This window comes from Vombatus ursinus, unplaced genomic scaffold (genome assembly GCF_900497805.2).
Source record: "Vombatus ursinus unplaced genomic scaffold, bare-nosed wombat genome assembly UNPS02014833.1, whole genome shotgun sequence".
In the NCBI taxonomy this organism is placed as follows: Eukaryota; Metazoa; Chordata; class Mammalia; order Diprotodontia; family Vombatidae; genus Vombatus; species Vombatus ursinus.
Genome location: NW_020954611.1, coordinates 278,584 through 304,841, shown reverse-complemented (window position 1 = coordinate 304,841; position 26,258 = coordinate 278,584). Strand labels below are relative to the sequence as shown.

The following is a 26,258-nucleotide window of genomic DNA, read 5'->3' as shown; positions in this document are numbered from 1 at the left end:
ACTGACAAGAGGGCAGAGACCTTTGTAGTCCTGGAGGTAAACGGTCAAGAAAAGAATCCAAGTATTGACTATTCTGGAATGTTAACCCAATATTGTTATTTTCCATGTTACTTCATATTATCTTAAGAAAGGGCATATACTTAAAGCATGAGAAGTTTTGCCAGTTTGGACTTTATTCTTCCTAGAACTGGCTTGATTTTAGACTAATATTACATTAAATTGTTTCCAGAAAACTTGTGTCTAAAACACAGGGTTCAGTATTAATGTCATTTTCTTTGACATCAAATAGAGTCGCTGAAGATTTTAAAGGTGAGGCGTTTCATGGCCAGATCTATACATAAGAAGATTAATTTGGCAGTGATAAAAAGAACTGGTGGAAGCTGGAAAGACTTACTGAGAGGTTACTACAACAGTCTAAGGAAATGGCAATGAGGATACCACCAGGATAGTGACAATTGGTATAAGGAGGAATGGCAGATGTGAGAGATGGAAAATGAGGATTTTGGCCTAGAATCGCCCTGCATAACCTCAAAGGTCCCTTCAAGCTTTTTTATCTATGATCCTCTGATTGCTATACTGTAGGGGCAGACTTCGCAAGACTTGTAGCTGATTGGATATGAAAGGAGAGGAAAGACTGAAAACTCCAAGATTCTGACCATGGGAGTATGGGTAAATGGTGGAGCCATTAAGAGAAAGTCAGAACAAAGAGAAGTAATTTCGAGATGAATGATATTGATAAACTCAGTTGGGGCATGTTAACTTTGAAGAACAAATGGAATGTTCCCATGGGAAATTTCTGTGGGCAAATGAAAATAATAGTTTAGAGCACAGGAGAGATGCCTGAGTCGACACTACAGATTTGGGAATCATAATTAGACTAGAAACAGTAGTTAAAGTCACAGAAAATAAAGTCAGTGTGCCACAGGAAAATGTCTAAGGGACACTAAGAGAAGCAAGGACAGAACCATGGGGAATATCCAACATAAAAGATCAGGACAAGAATACTGAGACACAGGTGAAAATATAAGAAATTCCTTCAAGAACTAACCAGGTTGCAATCTAAGAACCTAGAAAACTGGGTTGGGGGTCAGGGGGAGGACAATTTAACAACAAGCAGGTCTGGAAACCTTTGACAATAATTTCACTGGTGTAGCCTTAGCCAGACTATAAAAGGTTAAGAGTATGAGAGTGGAAGAATTCAGTATAAAAAACTTTTATGTTTCATAATTACAGGGAAAAGAGAGATGGAATTAAAAAGCCAAGAGAACTTTTTTAGGATTGGGGAAACCACACTTGAAGGCAGAAGGGAAGGGAACAATGGAAAAAGAAAAACTGACTATGCAAGAGAGAATAATTACTAGAGCAAAGTCACTGAAGTAAATGGGATCAAAAATGCAAGCAGAGTGAGGCAGTTAGGTGGCGCAACGGATAGAGCTCCAGCCTTGGAGTCAGGAGGACCTGAGTTCAAATCTGGCCTCAGACACTTGGTACTTACTAGCTGTGGACAGAACATTAAACTGTCACTTAACCCTGATTGCCTCACCAAAAAGAAAAAAAAAATGCAAGCAGAGGAATTAGTAATAGCTCTTTTATCACAAGAGAGAAGGAAAGGGTAATATGCTAAGCTTTTAAAGAACGAACAATGTGACCAAAAAAGTGACCACATTTTAAAGAACTGACCAAGTGACCAAGCTCCCAATGGCTCCACCGGTTAGTCATAGTCTTCTCAGTGAAATAGGAAGCTAAGTTATCTGCTCTCAACACACAAGGTAGGCAAGGAGCTTCGAGGAGAGACCAAAAGGCATGGAATCAATAAAGTAAAATAGAAAATTGTCAAGCATCAAGTATAAATGAAGTACAGAATTGTATCCATTAGCAAAAGTGACTACAATACTAGTATTTCACACTTCTCACAGATTCACATTTCATCATTCAATTTGTTGAGCACTATGTAATAAAGATTTAAAACTTCACTTCTTGCCGCTTTTATCCTCTAATCTGACAATCTGACTGGTATGCAAACAAAAAACTGTAATAAGGCAAGCAATGTCAGAATTATGCCCTACAGCAGTCTGTTTTAGGATGTGATACAAAGGAATGCATTCCAGTTTAATGAAGACCAACATATTTGAAACATTCAGTCATATTTTCCTCCTCCACAGTCACAACATTAATGAAAAACTATAAGGAGAATAAGTTATTCTTCATATAACAATTAATCATTATGAGTAAATCTTTGTGAGATGCAATATATAAAACAGAAAGTTCAATCGCCTTACTTCAAAAATAAGAAAAAAGGGACCCAGAGAAAGGCAGTGTCTTGTCTCAGATCAATGACTACAACTAGTTATTGACAGATTTGTGACTAGAATCCAGGTCTCAGGCTTCCTCAGTCTACCGTGCTTCTCACTACACCATGTTACTACTACAATTATTTATAGTTATTTTTATATAGAGTCATATGAAGTCAAGCATTAAACTTACCTGGCCTGTTCCAATCTCAAATGAGTCATAATCTACACGCACAGATGACACAAAAGGACCAACTGCAAGTTTTCTCTTTGATGGATCAGTCTCAGAAGCCAGGGGAGTTGTTTCTTTTGCTTTCTGAGCAGTTTCTTCTTGACCTCTTAAGTTAGCCATCAAGGTTTTCTTGTCTGAAGCCTCTTTTTTCCTCTCCTGTTAAAAAAAAAAAAACTTCAGAATTTATGCCTAATGAAAACTTGAGTTGCAGTCTCTAAAAAGTTGAGCATCTTCCTTTCACATTCTGCAATTCAAACTTAAAGGGACAGAATATGTCAAGATGTATTTTCCCTATGAAATCATGTGTGTAACAATAGAAATGTTCATTAATGTAACACTGACATTCTGATCTACGAAACATTCCTATCATTTTTAAAGGTGTCTATATATATTGTGTTTCTCCATAACTACCAAAATATCCTGGTCAAAAAAGTGTTTGGCCTCCATACAGGATGGATGACAATGAAGGCATTCTGAATCTATAAGCCACATAAAAAAATTAACCTCATGACTTAACAGACAAGCTTTTAAAGAAGACAACATGCTTTTGTGAAAGCTGAACCTGCTAATTTACCAAAAACATTTTCTTACTGGGGTCTTATCTCTCTAATCCCTAAGCTTAGGAGCAGTTCCCTTTCTTAGGCACTTTTATTTCAATAGCAGTTATCCATTTACTCCACAGAAAAACTTGCCTGTATCTAGTTTACCTACCAATTAATTAGCTTTGGTCATTATCCAATCTGGAATCAAAGTCAGGTGCCTCAACCTCAAGAGAACAGGGGAGTCATGATATTAAAAACAAAGCCTGACAGTCTTAGGAACAGAGATCTTTACTCTGACATTCTGGAAACTATGTAGAACCTAATTCATTTTCTGTGCATTTAAATTTTTAACTGCAAGACAACATTAATCAAAATTTAAAATAATTTACCTCCTCATCCAAAACTGACTTCTACTTGTTTGTTCACATCCTACATCCATTCATTTTAACGAATATTGACTAAGTGCCTACTATGAACAAGGCACAGCTCTTGGGACTTATCCCAATAGTTTCTAAAATTTAACAGTCTATTTTCCTATACCGTTTCTTTCCCCATTCACACCCGTTTCTTTCAGGCAATAATTGAAAACTAAGTGATCCAACAATCTGCCCATATTTATTTCTAACCTCAGAAAATTCCCTTTGCTCTTTAAATGTTTAAAATTATATGTCTCAAATCCTTGAGATAGATATGTAAAGAAGAAGGCCACAAAACTTTAGTTTCATGATTACAACAGAACTGGATCACTCTGGTTTCAATTATTCAGTCACAATAAATCAAATCAGCAAATCATTTATCTTGGTACTGATTTGGTAGTACCTTACTATCTATGTAAAAAGTAGAGATTGACAGAAGCTCAGAAAAGAAAGTTTCATGGCTGATACAGAGGCAATATTTCTCAATTTAAAAAGTAAAACAACTGCATATCCCCCAACTCCTTTGAGGAACACTTTCAAATGAAAATGTCATAATTTACTGGCCCAAAGAACAATGTACTCCACACAACAAGGAAACAAGTAGGCTGTTCTTTAAAACTCCCAATATTTCAGCACTATCTAGCTTTCTTTTCCTTTACTGAAGAGAACAGAATATGAGGAAGATCAAAAAACTATTTTCTTTTTTCACAGAATTTTGGTTCAATGACTTATATACCAAGAGATATGGATTTATGACAATGATAAAGGAGGATTAATATCCCCAAACTTCAAACAACTGTTTGCCCAAGCTATATTTCTTTGAAATTGTACAATGAATATACTATGAATAGGAGGAATTCATCACCCAGAAACATTTCTACAGTCAATATGACAGTCTACATAAAGATGGTAAACTTTGCATCACTTCACAATTACTAAATTAGTTTTTATTATCACCACCATACCTTTATTGAGCAACTACCTTGTGTAGGGAGCTCTATGCTAGGCATGAGGAATACAAAGAAATGTAAAAGAGTAAATTTTCTATTGTTAAGAAGCACAAAAGCTAGTTAAACAAGACTCAAAAGACACGACTAAAAAGATATTTTTAAGTGCCTGCTTACATACAGGATGGCACTGTGCTTTATAGGGAGTTTCTTAAAATACACAATGCCTTATCAAGACACTTTAAAAGTTTAGAAGCTTATGGAAATTAATTTTATAACATTAAAGTTACATGTGTATACACAAAAAAAAATAATACAAGATAAAATGTCAAGTACCAAAAGAGTGGAAGAGATAAGTAAGTGCTACAGTAGGAAATGCACAACTGGGACAATTAGAAAGTTTTTCCTCTAAGTTCAAACTAGTGAAAAAAAAAAATGAGTTCTTTCTGTTTAAGATAATTAGAATATTTCCATGAACTTATACAGATGTCTGAAGAACCTTAAGAGAATGGTACATATTGTCTCTTCCTCCTATGATTATTTTAAATCTAATCTACTTCAAATCTAGGGGTTTTTTCCCCTTGTGTGTTTAAAGTTTATAAATATAGGCAACCAAAGCACATGTATCTGATATTTTACTAGTAACAGAAAAAATTCCAACAAATAAGCAATTAACAAAAAAAATATGAATTTACCAGTTTAGCTGCCTTGTCTTTTACAAAGTTGACTATTTTCTTCCTAGGACCAAGAGGTATTCCCATTTCCTTTAGGTCATCAACTGTACACATAAGCTTAAAAAAAGAAACAAACACATAAAATTGAAAATTTTCATAATTCTACATTAGCTAGTTAGATTGCTATAATATCTAAAACAGATTAATATTCATTCAACTAAGAACTCTAATTTTTTTTTAAATCACACACATGGACCAGAAGCTTGGATTCCATAATTTAAGATCTTATCTCATTCTTAAATTTCCTAATCTCATGAGAAATTTTAAAACAAAAATTAAAAACTATTATCAGTACCAGAGACTCCATGTCTATCTTTTCCTTTTCAAAAGTGCTGTTATATTCAGAAAGGCTAAGTGCTTCCAGGGTTTCCTGCAAAGTTAGGACTTCATTTTCAACATCAAGGTCACAAGATTCATCCACTGGCACCTTTGGATCTTCTAATGCCTGAAGTAGAAAAACAAAAATGGAAAAACATTTGCAAAGCTTTCACACACTCTCCTTTCTTGGTCAATGGAAAAATGATTACGTGGGTGAGCTCTAAAATTTCCTATTACATTTCTCAAAGGATGTATTTACTATACGAAAACACTTCTGAAACTTGACAATTCAGGTTCTAAAGCAGACTTAGCTGCAGCTAAAAATCTACACGCTAACTAAACATTCTTGAGACATACCTGTTTCTCAAAAGGAGCTGTATGCTTCATGATACCATTAGCAGTAGTTGGAGGCACAGTTTTTGAAGTCAAGTCTTTTTGATTAGATAGTATATCAAATAATATCAAAGATCCTGAAGAACACAAAGTATATTTTTCCATTTATAAAGTTAGTAGATTTGATATTTAATAATAGAAAACATTTAAATATTTCTTATAGTTTATCAAGTGCTTTCCTTACCACAATGAGATAGAAAGTGGAAGTATTTCCATTCCTACTGTTTTAAATCCCACCCACACTGGCCTTCCTGGGCTTCCTATTGTTTTGGGGTTTTTTTTGGTTTTTTTGTTTGTCTGTTTTTGCTTTTTGGTGAGGCAATCAGGGTTAAGTGACTTGCCCAGGGTCACACAGCTAGTAAGTGTCAAGTGTCTGAGGTCACATTTGAACTCAGGTCCTCCTGACTCCAAGGCTGGAGGCTCTGTTCCCTGCACCACCTAGCTGCCCTTCTGGGCTTCTTATTTTACAGATGAGAAAATTGAGGTAGAACTCGACTCAGAATTTTATCCACTACACAACAGTTCTCAAACTTGTGCACAGAGGTAGAATCCCAAAGTTTAAACAAAGCTTTGACAGAATGTTTGTAGCAAAATCCTCTAAAATTACTTCTATGCCTATTAGCAAACAACATAAGGTTCATTTAAAAAAAAAACTTGGGGTGTTTCATAGTACCTTGTAACACAGTTTAAGAAACACTGCACTAGACCATGCTGTTTCCTAGTAATATGCTCAGTGCTAGACAAAATCCAATTGATCTAAGCTAGGTAATAAAGTAGAGAGCTAAACCTGGACTCAGAGATCTGAGTGCAAATCCTGCCTCAAATACATAATTTGAGCATGCCATTTCATGTCTGTCTGCCTCAGTTTCCTCATCTGTAAAATGGGAATAATAATAGTGCCTATCTCCAAGAGTTATTAATCAAATGAGATAACAATTGTAAAGCACTTTGCAAATTTTAAAACACTATGTAGATGCTAGTTGTTATACAAATGCTAGCTATTATAAGCATCATCAATACCACTAATTTACACAGAAATTGGATATATATTAAAAAAAGATAATGTATATCATAAAGACAAATGAATTTCAAGGTAAAAGAGTAAGTAGTTAAGTGGGAAACCCAGCATTTTATAACACAAGAGATAAACTTTATCCTTTAGCAAACTTTGCTGACTAAGTAAGATCAATTTAGAATTAGGTTAAATGCATATATTGAAAACTTACCTAAGCTATGTCCAGCAACAGAGACCCCTCCTTTAAAACCTGGGTTCCGACTGATAAAAAGTGCATGTAGACGGTTTATTTCCATTCCCACTTTTTCCACAATAGTCTGACAGTAGGTGGGGCTATTGTAAAACAGTATGTCTAACAAGGTTTCGTTGGTAAAGTGTCGCAGACGGCCAATACTTGGTAGAGTTATTTTTTTAATGTTCCTTTGAAAAACAATATAAATATATTTAATCATCAGTATCAATTTCCTCAATAAACATTATTAAGAGCCTCTTATGTACATAATACTGTGCCAAGTGCTGGAGATACAAGCTTAAAAAATGATTATCTTTGCTATGTTTCTAGATCAGTCCATAAAAGTAAATTTTGACTCACAAAACACCTTGAGGAGAAAGGATATAAGGGGGAACAAAAAGAAGAAGGAAATTCCAAGTAGCAAAACGTAGAAAAGAAGGAAATTACTGTGCTCATAGAGCTAGGAGACTATTCTCTGGTAAGCACCTGTGTATATAGAGAATGCAAAAATTGGGCAGATTTAAACAACTGATGTTAGACTGACTGGGAAACTCTAACAGAGTAAGAAGAGATCTCAGAGATCATCTAGTTCAATGCTTTCATTTAACAGATAAAAAACTAAAGAGGTGAAGTAACTTGCCAAAGATAACAAAGCTAATCAATAACATAGCTTCTTAGTAACAGAACTGAGACTTTGAATTTGGGTTACTGGATTTCCTTCCATTAATACACACTTTCAAGGGCTTACTACAATATAAATATAACATACTGTATACTAACATTATTAAAATAGTATAACGGATTAAAATGGTTAGAGTTCAAAGAATCTTTGATAGCTTGTTCAATGTTCCCATTTTACAGATGAGCAAACTAAGGAGATATAATTACTTCCCAAGTTGGGACTAAAAACAGTGAGGAAAAAAAATCATATCCTAAAGTCTCAACGCAATAGTTTAATCATAAATCTCTACCTTTCTAATTCTGAACTTAAAATTATGTCAGTCTAAATCCAGAAAATTAATACATACCTGTCAACACCTGTAGCATCACCATGTAAGGAACTATGCCAGTGAACTGGAAGGAATTCCACCCTGCTTACTTTATGGTCATCTAAAGATCTCTTAAAATGTGTCTGCAGCAATTTTAGAGAAACCATCCTGAAATCATCAACTTAAGAAAGAAAAATAAAATATTTCAGTGAAAAAAATTCAATATTAGCTAGATCAATGATTACTAAAGAAATAATTACTATGTTTAAAATCCCAAAGGCATTTTCTGAAGAAAAAAGCAAATCTACTACCTCAATAACACTAAAACAGGGGAAAAAATAACACCTTCATTTTAAAAACAAAGAGTTTTATAAAAGAAAATTTAACTGGCTATGAAAACATGAATTTAACAAGTAATACAAAGGTTTACAAAAAATACAAATTTAATGAAAAACTGACGGAAATTCATTAAAAAAACTTTATTCAATTAAAATTATTTTCAAACACAGCGCTCATGAATCATGGCAGTCAAATGTAAAACCATGAAAAAAAGTAGTGTTTCTCCTTAATCAACCAAATTTACATTCTTCCTGCTGACATATTATAAACAATCACTTAGTAATTTTTGTACAGCTGAAAATTAAGAGTTTTAAGAGCACCATGACAGTTTATATATTCATTTTAAAACTATTCTTTGAATGAAAAAGTAATGATAAACATACCACACTCAATAATGCTTCTAAAACGTAAATCACAAACAGGACCAATACCATGTACCATAAATACTAAATGGTCAACCTGAGACATCTCACCTATAGAAAGAAAAAAATGTTAGATATGTGTTGCCTAACTGATGGATAATATTATCTTGTTCAAAGTCCTTAAGCTTTCACCTATAAAAACACTTAAAAGTTCTATTGCTCCAGCCCCACTAATACATGCCTCAACACCTCTAGAGTGAAAAAAGTCACCTTTCCCCAGCACACAGCAGGAGGCCCAGGAGGAAAAGGAAGCAGGCTACTGCCCTACCTGGAAACCTCCATAATCATCTAACTGTTAAGAATTTTCCAACTCTAGGTCGGGTAATAAAATCACTTGGACTCCTCATCTCTCTAGAGTCTTAAACTCCATTTTGAGAAATACTGTTAAGATAAAACTTGGTCTGCGCTACTTCTTAAACATTCATCCCGTGTATTCATTTTCCTTAAAGAATTTTTAAAAGTTACTCAAATATGCTTAACGGAAATGTTTAATTTTTTCATTCCACTTATATTTCACCTCCTTACATATTTACTGTATAATTGAGAACAAACACAAAGAGGACAAACTTGCTAAACTGAATCTCATACTTCATGTTACAACAAATGAAACTAAAGTGTTCACAAACTGTAATAATCCAGGATTGTTGGTCTCTATGCAAAGGTGTAAGAAAACAAAAGCAGTCATTTATGAAATCATAGTCAAAAGCCAAAGGCACATAAAACAACAATGTGTTTATTCACATAGGAAATAAAATACAAACTGAAATGTGTATTAATGGTAATATGTTGATACGTTTAATGTCAAGCTAACTTTTTAAATGAAAGGAAGCTTTTCTAGGTCTGTTACTTTCCCTTTACAATACCCAACATTAACGACAGTGTCTTTTACCAGTTCAAAAATAGTGTTAAAGACTAAAAGTGCATATAGATTCTTTGTAAACTAAAAAATATGAACTATAAAAGTATCTTCCTTACTAAGGGCATATTCATAAATTCTAGGAAAGGTAAAGATAGAAGCAATTGTTGATCAAAGCAGAGGATAACTATGACAAAGCATTTCATACAGAAAGCAAGTATTAAATGTAAAATAGGAAGAACTCAACATGCAAATTCAATTCACTTAACACGAAAAGTTTATAATTAGAAATTAAGTAATTAACAACATAAAACTAAAGGAAAAAGCATGAATTTAGTCTGACCAAGCAAGACTGAGAAAGACTGGGAAAATGTTTACAGTTATTAATAGCAAATCATTTATGTATACACAGTGAATACTGCAAAAGTCATATATGAAAAGTAATATATAAAAGATATAAAAATATATATGAAATTATGTATTTAAAATATATATGAAAAGAAATCAGCCAAACTCCGAGTAACTATAATGACCAATATAGGACCTGCAGAATGAACAATAACTTTTATCCTTTCAGTAAAGGTGTAAAGAATGTTGTATATGCTATTAGACAATTTTAGTTGGTTCTGTTTAACTGTTATGTTATAAAGGATGGCTCACTTTTTGAAAGGGAGAGGAAGGGATCCTGAAATAACCAAATGACAAAAAAAGAAAAGGCATTAATAAAATAATTTTAATAGGAGAAAATGTTAAATACAACAAATATCCCCTCTGTAGTAAAAGAATAAGAAAATTTATCAAAACAAATGGACTTGGTGTAAGGAATAGAAGACAACAGAGAGTAAGTGCTAAAAAATATGAGAAAGAATTTAAAGAAGACTTCATCAAAGGAAGCATCCATGCCTCACAATCCTGTTTCAATTTACTCTAAAGGAGCTGGCTCTCTCAAGGCAGTCTATAGTAAACATATTATATCATCAAACAAGTCAGATCACATTTACATCACAATTTTAGATTCACAATGCACTCTCCTCACAATGCCTAAGAGGTAGTATCATTATCTCCATTTTACAGATGAGGAAACTGAGGACCAGAAAGGTTAAGAGACTTGCCCACTGTCACATAAGTGGCAGAGCCAGGACTCAAATTTAGTTTTTCTGACTAATTCCAGGGTTTTCTCTACTATAATACACTGATGATTCAAAGATTTGAAATGTTTGATCGTATCACGGGTCTTTTGTCTCAACTCTCTCCCCTAGAGGTTCACATACCATCAGGAATTTCATCATGATCGTCAATTCCACGTTTTACAACTCTGGGTCTTGTCTGTCCATCTTGTGTGGTCCCCCATTCATCTGGCACTGAGGAAGGCTGAAACTGAACTATAACCTAAAATATACAGCAAAAATATTCTTTAAAAAAACTTATTGGTACAAAAATTAAACAAATTCATTTCGACTTTGAGCAAAAATATCTCTCCTAAAACATACATGAGTAAAGTAAAACTTTTGCTATATCTAAATACATATATAAGGCAGACGATAGATCCGCTGACCCTAAGAGTAGTATTATAAAATGTATCCACTGCAGTTAAATAACCAAATTCAACAAGTCTGCTGACTGTATGCAAAAATAACGTTAGCAACTATAGGCATACCTCAATTGAAGCAAACCTTATTTGACAATTCAGATTAAAAAATAAAGGGTACTTATTTTCATAAAAAAGAATAGCTGTACAAGGGAATGTACAATAAGAATCCTTTAAGTGTCCAGTGAATGTATAAAAAAAAAGGTTACAATTGTAACCAATCCATTTTAGGAAGTTATTTTACAGAGAAACATGCTTCACTAAGCTCTGTCCTGTGACTTCCTGAGAAATATTTCGCAATTAGTAAAATTACGCAGAAAACCACAAATCAAAGCTTTAAACAGAGTACCTTCACAGAAAAAAGGAATGGTAAAAGGTATATACATTTGTATGTATCAAAACTTTCTAACATTACACAGAAATCAGTCTACCTGACTCACAACAACAAAAACTGTGATTAGCCCATAGTTGTTCTAATACATGTTGCCACAAATGGAGGATCACAAATGAGAATATCTAAGTTCTGCTAGTTTCCGTGATCAATTTTAACTATGGCAAACAATTCTGAATACAATATGAATATACATGTTATTTACAAATGTACACCCACTATTGAAGTTAACACTATTCAAGTATACAAAAAAATAATGTGAAACATACAAAATAAGTTAATGATTTAAATATCTTTATTACCTTTGGGTTATGCATAACAATTGTTTCTCCACTGGGAAACTCAAGTCTACGATGCCACTGATTGGTGGTTACAGCTTTTTTGTATTCTGCCTAGGATAACAAGTAAAATAGTTTTAAGTCCAAAATGACTAATATCATAAAATTATACCATGTTAACAAGTATATGAAAAGAATAAATTAATATTGCATTGGCAAAGATGATACTACACATAATGCCAGGTGATATTTCATTATAAGACTATGAAACTATCAGAAAATTGACTTCCAATTAAATTGATGTGAAATGGGTTATTTGTTTCATATCAGAGCACAGAATCACAGAGTAAAGCAAGATACAAAAAAGGAGCGAATTTCTGCTCAGGCAGTTCACAAGTCACAGGACCTGATCTTTAAGAAGATGTTTGAAAAAGAAACATACTTTAAAAACTGCCTAGAATATGAAGTAAACATTGTAGCTATCAATCAATACAAAATTAGTCATCTCACCAACCAAAGTGCTAAAGTAATTACTACACCTTCAGCAATTCCCTATAAAAAAAATTTGAGATAATATCCAAGGACCAAGGGTTCACTCAATTTTGGAAAGATATACGTGCCAACTTAGGAATGTAGAAGTCAAAAAGCATTTTTTAGGTTCTGGGGTTTAATGTTTTAGCAATGATGAAATGAAAAATCTTATAATCAGCTGACAGTACAAAATTAAATTTACATATGAAATCAGTATAAAAAATTTCAGGATTTTAAAAACATTCTGGCCTTCTGTTTATTGAAGTTTTCTTCATCTAGGAAAACAATGTGAGAGCAGAACTTCCTACTTCTCTAACAGAGATGGGGGAAGAGGGAATAATAATAATTTACATTTATGTGTTTCCTTAGAGCCACAAAATACTTTTACCTACATTAAAGTGCCTCACAGTTTTCCACCTAAACAAATTCTGACTACCATTCTGCAACAACCAAACACCTAACAGTCAACACAGTAAAGGAGTTGGCTACTGGGTGATGAATTCTTCAGCCAGGGCAAAATAAAGGTTGTGGTTCAGCATTCCTTTACTCATTTCTCATTGTTCGAAAGCATGCTAATTTTTTTCCAGAGACAAATGATTCTTGATGATTTTAAGATATATTGTACAGCAGACAGTAGGTTTGATCCTTTCTCTCCAATGTTCACTGTTTAGGACTTTCTTTTCTGTCATAAAAATCTTTTCTAATCTAGTCTAACCCAATACTCTTATCTTCCTTATTCTTATGTCAATTCTCAACTCCCAGCTTTTGGTATTTATCCAATGCCAGTACAGCTCTGGCATCTAATGGTTTTCAGTACTACAGATTTCAGCATTTTCAGAGAAGACACAACAAATTATATTTAAATTAAGGCTTGTCCTAAACAGGAAGCAAAACTTACACACTGCTTTCAAGATAATAAAAGATATTAAGAGAAGACTCCTGAAATGTTTTTTGACAACAGAATCCCTTTTTAATGTTTAGAGACAAAGCATGTATCTTAAGTCTGAAAATTGGAAAAACTAGTTAGAAAAAATATACATTCTTCTGTTTGTATTTGGGAATGCTATGTGTAAGTGTTAGATTAAAACAGGGTAATGTTTAGTTCAGTACAAAGCTAAGAATAAGTAAGAAATACCAAGAAATGACACTATTTTTTATCTGTGTTTTATACTACTTTTCATATATTAATCAATACTAAATTTTGCATCTCATCCTAAGAATTAACATAACCAATGGTATTTGATGTCTCACAATTAACCAAAATGAGGATGAGAGCAAAAGAAAACACCCCATTCACCTAAGCTCTTCCATTTGTACTGTTCCCCTGAGAACATATATAAACCTCACTACAATAATCCTCAGGAAACTGAAGTGATATAGAGGAAATAATGTCAGAGGACCTGGACTCAAATCCCTGCTCTACCCTTTATTGCCTGTGTGCTGTTGGGCAAATCAATTAACTTCTCTAGGCCTCAGTTTCTTCATCTATAAAAGGAAGGGACTAGACTCAATGATTTCTAAGGTTCCTTCCAACTCCAAATCTATGAACCAATGAACAGGGCGGTCTCCTTTATAGGCGAAACCACTTTAAAGAGATCCATAAGAAGGTCCAAGAAAGAATCACCTGATATTAAATGTAGCTTTATAGAAAACAGTATGAGAATTAGTTTCCATTGGGCACACATATATTGTGCCTATATTTTTTTAAACAAATGGTAAAATATTTTAAGATGCATACCTCTAGTTTTTCACTGAATTCCTCTGTATAAGGAATATACCGGCTATCTGTGTCCCCCCTGTAAAACCAGGTACAGCGTCTAACTTCAGTTTGCTCTTCTTCCCAATATACTGCTTTTCTCAATCTGTCATAGAGGTAAACATCATAGCGTCCACCATCCGTGCTTAAAACAACACTCTCAGGATCTGGCTGAACTAAAACGTAAAATTTACACTTTATTTAGACACTTAAACATGCTCTTCTTCCTAATCTATAAGCAGATAACATTGTGATCATATTACCCCCTTTCCAAATAAAGTGCCAAACTCATCTATCCAGTTGAAAAATAGGCTTAAAATTAATCTGTGATACTTTAAGTTTTCTTTTTCCTCCACAAGAAGAAACAAGACATTGAAGACCACAGTCAGAGAGCAATAAACACTTGTTATCATAAAAAAATTCAAAAATATTTATGGGATTTTTAAAAATAGAAGTGCCACAAAAAGGAAACACCAGGGTGGTGTAATGGAAAGAGAGAACAGGCCTCCAAGGCAGGCTGATTTGGGTTCAAATCCCACCAATGACTCATACAGGCTTTGTCTCCTAGCCTTGTCAATTAAGCTTTCAGTACCCCTTTCAGTTTCTTTTAAAAACAAAAAACAAGGGGCAGCTAGGTGGCACAGTGGATAGAGCACCGGCCCTGAAGTCCGGAGGATCTGAGTTCAAATCCGGCCTCAGATCAAACACTTGACACTCACTAGCTGTGTGACCGTGGGCAAGTCACTTAACCCCAATTGCCTAAAAAACAAAAAACAAAGTAGTGATCTGTTTAGGTAGAGAAATTTTCCTCACTGGCAATTCCAACTAACTCAAATTAAACCAATGAACTCAAAAGTCAGGTTTTTTAAAAAATCATACTGATAAATATGCTAAATAACAAACTAAGCTCAGTAATCACACATATCAAATTTTCAAAAATATAAAGTTGTCAAACACTAAACTAGTAACTCACAAGAAGACTATGTCCAAAAAAAAACTTTCTAGATCAAAGGTAACTGCTATGTTGTTTGAATGTTTTTGTTTTAAAATTAGAGTAATATTCCAAAGAAATAAATTCCTACTTTACAAAAATCAAATTCTGAAGCCAAATGGTTCTTTGCTACCCTAAAAAGAGGATAACAACAAAAAAAGAATAGATGGATTATATAAGGACTTTCATTTAAAGTTTCTCTAAATAAAGTGAAAGATCATTCAGCCCAACATATACCACTTGCTCAAAGTATTACTAACACTTCCCACTTAAAAAAAAAAAAAACCAAGTAATTTGACATTCAGAAATGTCAATGGAAAACAAAGGAATAAGGTCCTTCAACTCCCAGATCATACCTAAAAATTTTTTTCTACTTGTGCCTCTCCCCCATCCCACTCCCCCATAAAAAAAAATTTGTACTTACCTGAATTATAGACTTCTTCAAGATGTACAGAATCAAACATACTGAATGGCATCCATATTTGTTTGTATTCTACTTCCTTGCAATAAAACCAATGGGGCTGAACTGCCTCATATGGATTTTGAAGGAAAAGAGGAGGTGGAGCTTGTATCACAGGAGCTGCAGGTCTAGCCAGAAGCTGCTGTTGGACTGGTGATGACAAGACTGTCTGTCCTGCTGGAGGAATCTGAAAAGAAAAAGCCCATGTCCCCTACATGTCTAAGACGCAACGTGGCGCAGAAGGCAGCAGTCTGAACATGGAGGCAGCAAGGCCCGCCTTAGATACTTACTAACACTTACTATGTGATCATAGCCTGTTTGAGGTTCAGTTTCCTCATCTGTAAAATTGGGTAATAATATCTATAGTACTTCCCTCAAAGGATTCTTTTTAAGGTTGAAATGTAAAGGGCTTTGCAAACTTTAAAGTTCTAAACAAATGTCTGTTTTTGTTATCTTTGAAATAATAATTATACATGCTCTTCAGACCTAACAATGATCCTGAAGACTTGTGGTCTTATAAACTATCCCTACAATCAAAGAAAGAAATTTTTTCTATCTAAAATTTTTCAAGTTAGAAGCATATAGTGAATCACAAAACTGTAATTCAAATAAATCGTTACTTTTTAAGGGCATGAAAGGCAGTTTCCTTGGGATTTTTTGTGCTGACACAGTATGAGTGAAATATGAACTTAGTGACACCTGTCTCCTACACTTTAGAATGAAAACAAGGCAAGATTACAAATTACACTTGATGCTCATCGTAGCATCAGTGGGTCAGATGCTTTCTTTTCATTTTTAGTTCCAAGTGAATTCCTTTCTGGAATCAGTTAACAATTTATAAAATTTTTAAAAAATCAACGCGTTTCATAAAAGATAACACAAATTTTCTAACAACATTATACCGTATGACAAAGTATTTTTGTATTTTGACCAAGTCCCTATTTAAAAAAAAAAACTAAGGGGGCAGCTAGGTGGCACATTGGATAGAGCACCAGCCCTGAAGTCAGGAGGACCTGAGTTCAAATATGACCTCAGACCAAATACTTGACACTCACTAGCTGTGCGGCCCTAGGCAAGTCACTTAACCCTAATTGCCTAAACAAAACAAAACAAAAACCTAAAAGCAGCTATAGAAGTATATCAATTTTGATAACTAAGGTTTTAAAAATTAAAACTGTACTTGATTATATCCCAAAACGTTTGCTCCTAGATAGTTCTCATTTTATAAAGTTATTCATACTTTGTATTACATTAAAACTTTTTGATTTGCAAGTTATTCAGTTTAATTATTCACTTCATCAGCGGATTAAGTACTTTAATAAAAAGAAAGAATAAATCTAATGATCTTACTTTAAAATTGCTTTTACTACAAAGCATATAGGTTTCACATTTTCTTTAAAAGTAATTAGCTTTCCAGGTGGATATCAGAAAAACCTGGAAAGACTTACATGAATTGAAGCTGAGTGAAGTGAGCAGAACCAGGAGAACATTGTACACAATAATAATAACACCATTCGATGATCAACTATTACTGACTTAGCTCTTCTCAGCAATACAATGATCCAAGACAATTCCAAAAGAATCCAAGACAATTCCAAAAGACTCATGACAGAAAATCCTATCCACATCCAGAGAAAGAACTATGGAGTCTGAATGCAGATCGAGTAATATTATTTTAATTTTTTTTTTGTTATTTTTTGTAGTTTTTCCCTTTTGTTCTGTTTCTTCTTTCACAACATGACTAACGTGGAAATACATTTCTACAATTCACATGTATAACCTACATCAGATTGTCTGCCATCTTGAGGAGGGGAGCGAGGAGGGAGAGAAGTAGAAAAATTTGGAACTCAAAATCTTATAAAAATGAATGTTGAAAACTATCTTGACAAGTAATTGGAAAAAATGAAATACTGTTTGCCAAAATAAAAAGTAATTAGCTTTCATATTCCTGCTTTTAAAAAGCAGAGAATGTCTGAAATGCAGGATAAGACTAAAAAGAGTGATGAGAATGAGAAGAAATAACTGAATGAAAGAGAATTTCTATACCGGTGGCATTGATCCAGGAGGACTTTGATACATCTGAAGAGGTGGTCCAGAGGACGATGGATGAGCAGGTTGGTTTGGAGTCTGACATTGCTGCAACTGTGGTGGAGCAATGTAAGGGTTAGCTCTGCTGCTGGTAGGATTATGGCGATACGGATTATACCCTTGTTGCGGTGTTCCATGGGAACTTGCAAAGTTTGAAGGTGGAAGACTACTGTGTGGAGAAGCCTGGTAAGCACCGATTCCCATCTGGGAAGGAGGTGCAACACTATAAACAGACTGAGTCTTTGAAATATGTGATGAGAATGTATGTGGACCGTCTGGAGATCCAGTTGTAAGAGGAAGGGAAGTTGGAGGCTTAGATAATGTTGGTATTCCAACAGGTGCTGCTGCAGTTGTTAAGGGCATCTGTCCAATATTCCCAAAAGGATCACTATTGCTGGACACCTGAGAGAAATGACTAAATGACAAAGTAGTATGACCAGAAGTCTGAAAAAGGAATCTGTCTTCCTCACCAACATCTGTAGAGTCTTCTGAAATAAAGCATAGAGGAGAAACACAGTTGAGATTAAACTTACCACAAAGTTCTGAAAAAGCATGTGCCATTCTCTAAAAGTTACACCACAAAATAATTCTAATAATGTATTCACTCAATTAATCAATGAATTTTAGATTGCTGTAATCATTGAAATTGTGTTTTTTGCTACTCAAATGGCTGTGATTTATGGTAATGACATGAAATTGAAATCAATGCATTAATTTTTCTTGACATGATTAGATATAACATTGTATTCCAAAACATAAAGCAATTATTCTACAAATGAAAACTCTGTTAGCAATCACACCAAGTGAACTATATCCCTCAAAATCATCTAGTATCATAAACTGATATTTAAAGAACACCAAAACAATTGGTAAAGTCAATTATTAATAACTAAGGCAGACAAAAGCTTTGAGCTATCATTCATCTCTTTGCCCAAGGTAAAGTCTCATAAGAAACATCATCACCAATCCCTATGAGAAATGTCCAAAACCTAAATCCTTCTATACCTTCAATCTTAACTTATAGTGAATTGTAAGATCAATGATTTTGTTTTTTTATAACATCATTATTATGCAGGCTCATGCTATTCCATTCCACACTGATCCATCCTACTCTAATCCCAGCATAAAATTCTCTGCCAGGACCCAGTAAATATGTGGCTCTAAGTATATTAAAAGATTTTCTACCCAGTTCTCATTGTCTTCCATTTTTATTCATGTCACTCCACCTCTCAAAACATTCCAGTGATTCTGAATTGTTTCCTCTATATCAAACAAATAATTTCCTGGTCAGAGTCCTAGGTATGATAGTTCTAAACCATTTTTAAAATTTTGATTTTTATTATTCAATTGAAAAATATCTACAAATATGAATATTTCCATATACAGAGACTGAATAGAAAAGAGGATTGTATATAAAACTATGAATCTCAATTATATTCATTACAATTCAGCTGCATTATATCCAGCTTGTTTTTCTTAAAAGTATGTTAAGTTTACCACAATACTACCAAACTGTTGCGCTTGTCTTTGTCCCCTTCTGAATTCTCTCTTCTGCATAAATTTTTTTCTTTTATTAATTTGTCTCTCCAACTACACACTACCTAATTGAGCAAACAAATTTTTTTAAAAAGAGAATTAAGTCAATACACACAGAGATGCAAAGGCCGGTCTTTTGTTTTATAATCTTTTGTTTTTGTTTTGTTTTTTTGAGGCAATCGGGGTTGAGTGACTTGCCCAAGGTCACACAGCTAGTACATATCAAGTATTTGGTCCGAGGCCGGATTTGAACTCAGGACCTCCTGACTTCAGGGTCAGTGCTCTATCCACTGCGCCACCTAGCTGCCCCCTATCTTTTGATTTTTTAAAAAATATTTCCTATTGAAAAGGACCTACATGTACAAAAATATTTATAGCAGCTCTTTCCATGGTGGCAAAGAACTGGAAATTGAGGGGATCCCCATCAATTGGGGAATGGCTGAATAAGTTGTGGTATATGAATGTAATAGAATACTATTGTGCTATAAGACATGATGAGCAAGCAGACTTCAGAAAAACCTGGAAAGACTTGAATGGACTGATGCTGAATGAAGTGAGCAGAACCAGGAGAATGCTGTACACAGTAACAGCCACGTTGTACAATGACTGTGACAGACTTAGCTCTTTCAGCAATGCAAGGATCTAAGACATCTCCAAAAGTCTCATGATGGAAAATGCTATCCACATCCAGAGAAAGAACTGTGGAGTTTGAATGCAGATCAAAGCATACTATTTGCTCTTTTTTTTCCTTCTGTTTCGCTTTATTTCTTCTTTCCTGTGGTTCCTCCTATTGGTTCTCATTCTTCTTTACAACATGACTAATATGAAAATATGTTTAATAGGAATGTATATGTAGAGCCTATATAAGATTGTATGCCGTCTTGGGGAGGGAGGCTCTTGGAGAGGGGGAGAAAATTTAAAACTCAAAAGCTTACGGAAGTGACTGTTAGAAACTAAAAAATAAATTAAAATCTTGGGAAAAAAATGAAAAAAAATTTCCTACTGTCTTGTTGTGTTTTTCTGCTTGGCCCTCAAATTCAGTTCTTGAGTAAAATTTTCCACTGTTCTAAGGGGTCAGTTTTCCTTTCCAGTCTTCCCTCCCTAACTTTCTATTCTGTCTCTATTGTTTCTTTTCTTCCAAGTATTCCTGCAATCCCTGTAGCCAGGACAATTTTTTTTTTCCCAAGGCTTTACCTGCACTTGTGTGGTAGTCACTATACTCCTTGGGTTTTATCCCCTAGGCATCCCTCAATCCAAGATATTTCCTTATGCTATTGAGTTTTCATTGATGTGTTCCACAAATGAATGGAATGGGCAAGGCCTGCCTGGTTCTGAGTATGGTGGCCCAAATTAGGCCTTTCCTTCAAGAAACTCCGGACCTGCTCCAGTGCTGGACTCTGCCTGTGTGCTGTCTCTTACCACAGGGTTCCAGGATCTCACCTGTAGGCTCTGTCTGAGATCATTTCTGCCAATTACTGCACTCAGGGGCTATTCCTATGCTGAGTTCCAGCCACAGGCTTTGGGGACTGCTTTGGCTGGATTTTGCCTAAGGCCTTTCTCCATTGTGCTTGGGCTAGGGCCACAGAATCTTGCTGGACAATGCCCTCAATTTTCTGGCCACTGGTGTCAGGCTAGACTCACTGGGAACTCCCTTGACCACTCTCTTATCCTAGATTCCCAATGGACATTACGGACAGCTCAGGCTGGGCTCAAGTCACTAGGGACTAGGGCCTAGAGCTGCCCCTAGCCTCTTGAGGTTGCCTACATTCTACTTTCTATCTAGCTTGACCCACAGTCTTAGCAGGACTATGAGGTCCCTTCTCTGGATTCCTGAACTGGATGGAAGAGTCTAGGTGATTCTTTTTAGAGTGGTACATTTCTAAGTCCACTGGGGGTATATATTTTATACTAGCATTTTACTCTACTCCCACTTGTACTGCACTTTCCAATGAATCAGTAAACAAGCATTTATTAAGAATTTACTATGTGCAAGGCACTATGTTAAACACTAAGGAGACCAAAAAAAAAAAAAAAGACAAAAATAATCCCTGTCCCCTGAAGGAACTCACACTCCAATGAGACAAACAACATATAAACAACTAGGTATAAGATACGTAGAATAGATGGAAGACAATCTCAGAAGGGAAGGCACTAGAAGCTAGGAAATATTCCCTAATTTCATTTTACTCTCTAATCCAATCATGTCCCCACCTTTATATTAATGCTTAACTCCCTTCCTATACTCTATTTCACATATGAGAAACACTGTTCCCTTGGTTGAGATTTTTCATTCACTAAGTTTATCAATTAATAGCAACCACAGATAACTACTAGCAACACAAATAACTTCAGATACATTTTGTGATTATGTGTAAAATATTTACATATTCACTCTCTTCTAACTCAACCCTTTAACCTATTTAGACAAGATATAATCTATTCTCTATAAATCTTCATGGTCCCAAATGACCATGACTCAAGTAATATATAGTTTCACCAAAAACATTCAACTCAACAAAACATTTACAAGTTTACTACTATGTACAATGTACTAGGGATACAAAGATAATACAACACCCTGCCGCCCACACCCCTTAGAGTTTAAGGAAGACTCACAAAGTAGAATGTGATAAGAACAAAGGAGAAATCAAAGGGAAGAAAAATTACTTTCATACAGAAGGATCAGGAATAGCTTCATGGAGAAGGTGGAGCCAAAGTTGTGCCTTGAATGAACAGAATGATTTCAGTAGGGAGAGATGTGAAAGTAGTGTATCCCTATTATGAGGAAAAGCTGAGGTGTCTGAAGCCAACACTCCTGAGGGTGACCCAAACCAGAGTGAAATGTTGACTGGGAAATACTTATCAAAATAAATAAAAAGGCAATAAAACAAAGATAACATTACATTTTAAAACTAAGTGGCCTGCAGGGTTCCTTCCGTACTGTTTACTGCTCCCCATTTCTATATGACACCACTGCTGGAGAATACATGAAGGGTAACATAGTTAAATAAGGCTGGAAAGGTAGGTTGGAGTTAGACTGTAAGTGGTCTTAAATGACAGGACGAGGGATTTGTATTTTATCTGATGGATTAGGAGGAAGGTTTCTGAGAAAGGTAGTGACATGGTCAAATCATGCACTGAAAAAAAATCAAGATTATTCTGGCAGCTATATAAAGTGTAAGAGACCAAAAAAGAAACTATTAATAAAACCCTCTAGGTGAAAGATAAAGAGGGTCTAAGGTGGCAAGAGTAGAGAGCCTATTGTGAATGAAAATAACTTCATTACTTATTGAATGTGGGGGATTAGGGAAAGGGAAATGTCAAATGTTACTTAGTTTTGAATCTTGGTCAGTTAGTCAACTAATATTTATTAAGTGTCTACTATGTAACTGGCACTGTGCTAAACACTGGGAATACAAATAAGGCGAAATACTCCTTGCTCTCAAGGAGCTCACAGCCTAACAATAGAGACAACATGCAAACAACTATGTACTAGCAAGATATATAAAGGTTGGAGATTTTATCAACAGAAATGAGGAAATGTGAAGAAAGTCACCTCTTTTTTGGAGGGGGGATAAATTCTGTTTAAGACATACTGAACTTGAAGCATATGTGTCAGTGGGAGACTCAGGAAGAAATGTCCAGAAGGAAACTGGAAATGTGGGACTGGGGAAAGGAGAGAGGGCAAGGATAAGGAGAAGCAGGTGGATTGTAACTGGTCACATACGTCTAAGGGTCATCTCCATAGAGAGGATGATTAGAGTGGATGAGATTTCCAAAAAAGAACATATGAAAAAATGAGTACTGTCAAAGAAAAGAGAGTTGAAAAGAGACTGGAAGGCTATCCACATTTAAGAAGTGTGAGGATATGAGACAGAAGTAGCAGTAAATCAGGTAAGAGAACCAGGAAAGAGCCATGTTAAGGCAAAAAGAAGCAAAGAGAAGACAAAGTATTCAGAAGGAGGTCAACAATGTCAAACTGTTAGGGAAAAATCAAGAAGTCTCAGGGCCAAGAAAAGACTACAGTTTTGGCAAGTATGAGATCATAACGTTAGTGAATGTAGTTTCAATACAGTGCTCAAGTCAGAAGTCAGATTGCAAGGAACTAAGATGTGAATGTGTGGTGAGGAAGTGGAGGCAACCTTAACAATAAGTATTGTTAATTTTCTTCCCAAAGGTGAAATTATTTCAACTGCAAATACAAAAATTTAAATGCTAAAGTTAGTTTTCCAGAAGTACCCGAAAATCTTTAGAGGGAGAGTGATACACACACGACACACTCTTTAATAGGAAGGCAGGCATAGGTCAATGCACCTCCAAAAGAAACACCGGGCTTCCACATTCAGTGTCCAAGATCCGGTACCTCTGCCACCGTGGCAAGGTATAGAGAAGCCAATCTGCTTGCTTTTCAAAAAGCTTCACTACCCAGCCTCCACCTCCTTGACACTAAAAACCTTAATCCTAGGCGAGCTATGTCCCTGGACCCTTCGCAAGTTCTCCACCTAAATGGCTTGATGACTGATGATTCCTCAGAACTCTTCCCCCAACCTTCAGAACAGGCATCCTTTCCTTTCCCCATAATTACCCTTCAATGATCCCCAGAAAGAGGGTAACCTCTTCCTTCCCGTTGAGAACAATAGAATGGCGGGAGACAAGGGAGAAAGAGAGTGATCGCCCCTCTTCCGACCTCCAGATCCAGGAAGTCCAGGGTCTCCTATTCCACACTGGAACCCTTCTGCCTTCATGGGTGATCCATCCCTCTTGCAATCACGCTGGAGAGGAAGGTTTTCCAATCCCTTTATGACTCATGCCCGACCGGGAGTTCTCCATTTCTCTCGTGATCCCCACCTTTGGGGTGGCCATTCCCCTCACATGAAGTACCCAGACGCCTCACTCCTCTTGAGAGCTCAAATCTCCGCCAGCCTCCCCTGGACAAGGCAGGGGGCGGGCAAGGAGAAAGAGCCCCATCCCTCATCGCCCCTCCCCTTCTCGGGTGCTAGTAGTATCTCTGCCAGCCTCCTCTAGACGGGGCTGGGGGTGCCTCATCCCTCTTGTTGTGCCCGCTCCCGCTTGCCCATCAGCCTTGATGCCCGTCCACTTACACTCGCGGTTGCCCACCGCCCTCGGTGCCCATCACCCAACACCCTGCCCCCGCAGCCCTCCCTCCTACCTCCCGGGAGAAACAGAGAGGCCGGGGAGGCGGGGGCCTGGCTGACAGGTATGAAGGGCACATTGAAGTTGAAGTCGGAAGCCGAAGAGAAGAGTAAGTTGGTACTGGCGGAGGAACCGCCGCCTCCGTTGGGTTTCTTCTCGGCCATGGCTCCGGCCCGCCTCCCAGTTACACGTCTCAAGCCAGCCGGTGCAGCACCACCGGCCGGAAACGGGTCAGACGCGGGGTCGGGCTGCTTCCGCATTTGCGTGCTGAAGTTTCCAGAGATCAGCTGACCAACCCCGTCCCTGCCCCCATCCCTGCCTCGCAGCGGCTCCCTTACACCGCCTTCCCCCGCTCCCAACTCCGCAGGAGTCAAAATGGCCGTCGCGGCCTCACTGGATCGCGAGGCTGGGAGGGTGTTGGGGCTTCGGTCGTCCGGGAAAGGTGGGTGACGGGCTTAGGGCGAACTCTAGGCACCAGGAGCATTACAGGCAGCACAAAAATACGTGAAGCAAAAGAAAAGGAAAACATTTCGTGCATTTCAAACGGCCAGGGCAGTTCCGGAAACTACTTCGTAAGCGTGCCCTCGAGTGCCCGGAGGTGGGGGGTGACTCTGACGTCACTGTTGACGTATGCGTCGGCCCCCCCCCCCGCCCTTTTTAGAGAGTCGCGGAGCTGCCAGGAGGTGGAGCTGTGGAGCGTGAGAGGGTTTCACGTTCCTCGCTAGGTAAAGGGACCAAAACAGTCAGGGCAGCACTTTTATGGTAGTAAAGAGCTGGAAACCAGGCCAGGGCCCATCAATGCGGGTTTGGCCAGACAAATTGCGGGGCATGAATGTAATGAAAGAGTACGTTCTGCCACCTAAGAACCAGAAACGGGGGGAATTCGGGGAGCATCGGAAGACTTGTATGTACAGATGCATAGTGGAAGGGTTGTATATGCAACATTCGTGGGGCAGTGTGTCTAGAAAGAACTATGCAGAACAGAGCTCCCTGTAATTGTAAGGACCAAGTTCTCCCAAGCGCCTGGGAAGAACTAAAAAAATGCACTTCCCTCCTTTCATAAAACAGCTGCCTCTTCACTGACTGCCCTCCCTCCCTGCAATGCCCTCCTCACCTTTGCCCTTAGCCTCCTCCAGGACTCAGCTCATTCTGCTCTCACATTCTGCAGGAGGTCTTTCTCAGTCTCCTCCATTGCTACTGACATTTCCTTCCATTTACACTGTATGTATGTTGTATGTAAGGGTTTTATGCATGTTGCCTCCTCTAAAATAATGTGGGCTTCTTGGGGGCAGGGACCCTGTTTTTGCTTTTCCTTGCATTCCCCAGTGCTTAGTAAATGTTAGTTGACTAAGGTGGAAGACTGTGAATGTGAAATGTTGCAAATGCTGTTGAACAGTCTATGTGTTGGTTGGTTTTGCTGAACTGGTTTTTTTCTTTTTAAATTTTTGTTACATAGGAAGGCTTGATGGGGGGAGGAACATATTCAGAAATGAATGTGTTATAAAAACCAAAGGGAAAGAAAGAAAGAGAAAATTCATCGTATATAAAATCAAACTTGGAAAATTATGACTGTAGGGAAGAGGAGGCTTGAAGAGCCTGGTAGCACTATGCAATCACCTCCTGGTTCTGACAACCCAACAGCAGGAAGAGGTGGTACAGAGAACCCAAAAGAGAAGAAAATCCAGAAATTACAATTTAACTTTTAAATCATTAGTAGAAAGAGTTTCTTTACCCTGGAGTTCCCTGTAACAATGAAATC

The 26,258-nt window shown here is 36.6% G+C and overlaps 1 protein-coding gene across 3 annotated transcripts in view; it reads right to left on the bottom strand.

Annotated features, from left to right (window-relative positions):
• Positions 1 to 24,737, bottom strand: part of SEC23IP (SEC23 interacting protein) — a 32,842-nt gene extending 8,105 nt beyond the window's left edge. Inside the window, exons 1-13 of one of the 3 annotated variants that reach the window (XM_027839856.1) lie at positions 24,516 to 24,737; positions 17,768 to 18,297; positions 15,686 to 15,908; positions 14,253 to 14,446; positions 12,008 to 12,097; positions 10,998 to 11,115; positions 8,832 to 8,921; positions 8,149 to 8,290; positions 7,100 to 7,308; positions 5,838 to 5,950; positions 5,458 to 5,607; positions 5,124 to 5,219; positions 2,485 to 2,679 (exon numbers count right to left, since the gene is read on the bottom strand). In XM_027839856.1, the coding sequence (XP_027695657.1) occupies positions 2,485 to 2,679; positions 5,124 to 5,219; positions 5,458 to 5,607; positions 5,838 to 5,950; positions 7,100 to 7,308; positions 8,149 to 8,290; positions 8,832 to 8,921; positions 10,998 to 11,115; positions 12,008 to 12,097; positions 14,253 to 14,446; positions 15,686 to 15,908; positions 17,768 to 18,297; positions 24,516 to 24,663 (2,298 nt within the window). In that variant the 5' untranslated portion in view covers positions 24,664 to 24,737. The remainder of the gene's footprint in view (positions 1 to 2,484; positions 2,680 to 5,123; positions 5,220 to 5,457; positions 5,608 to 5,837; positions 5,951 to 7,099; positions 7,309 to 8,148; positions 8,291 to 8,831; positions 8,922 to 10,997; positions 11,116 to 12,007; positions 12,098 to 14,252; positions 14,447 to 15,685; positions 15,909 to 17,767; positions 18,298 to 24,515) is intronic. The other 2 variants (XM_027839854.1, XM_027839855.1) reach the window with 2 other exon arrangements.
• Positions 24,738 to 26,258: the final 1,521 nt, after the last annotated feature.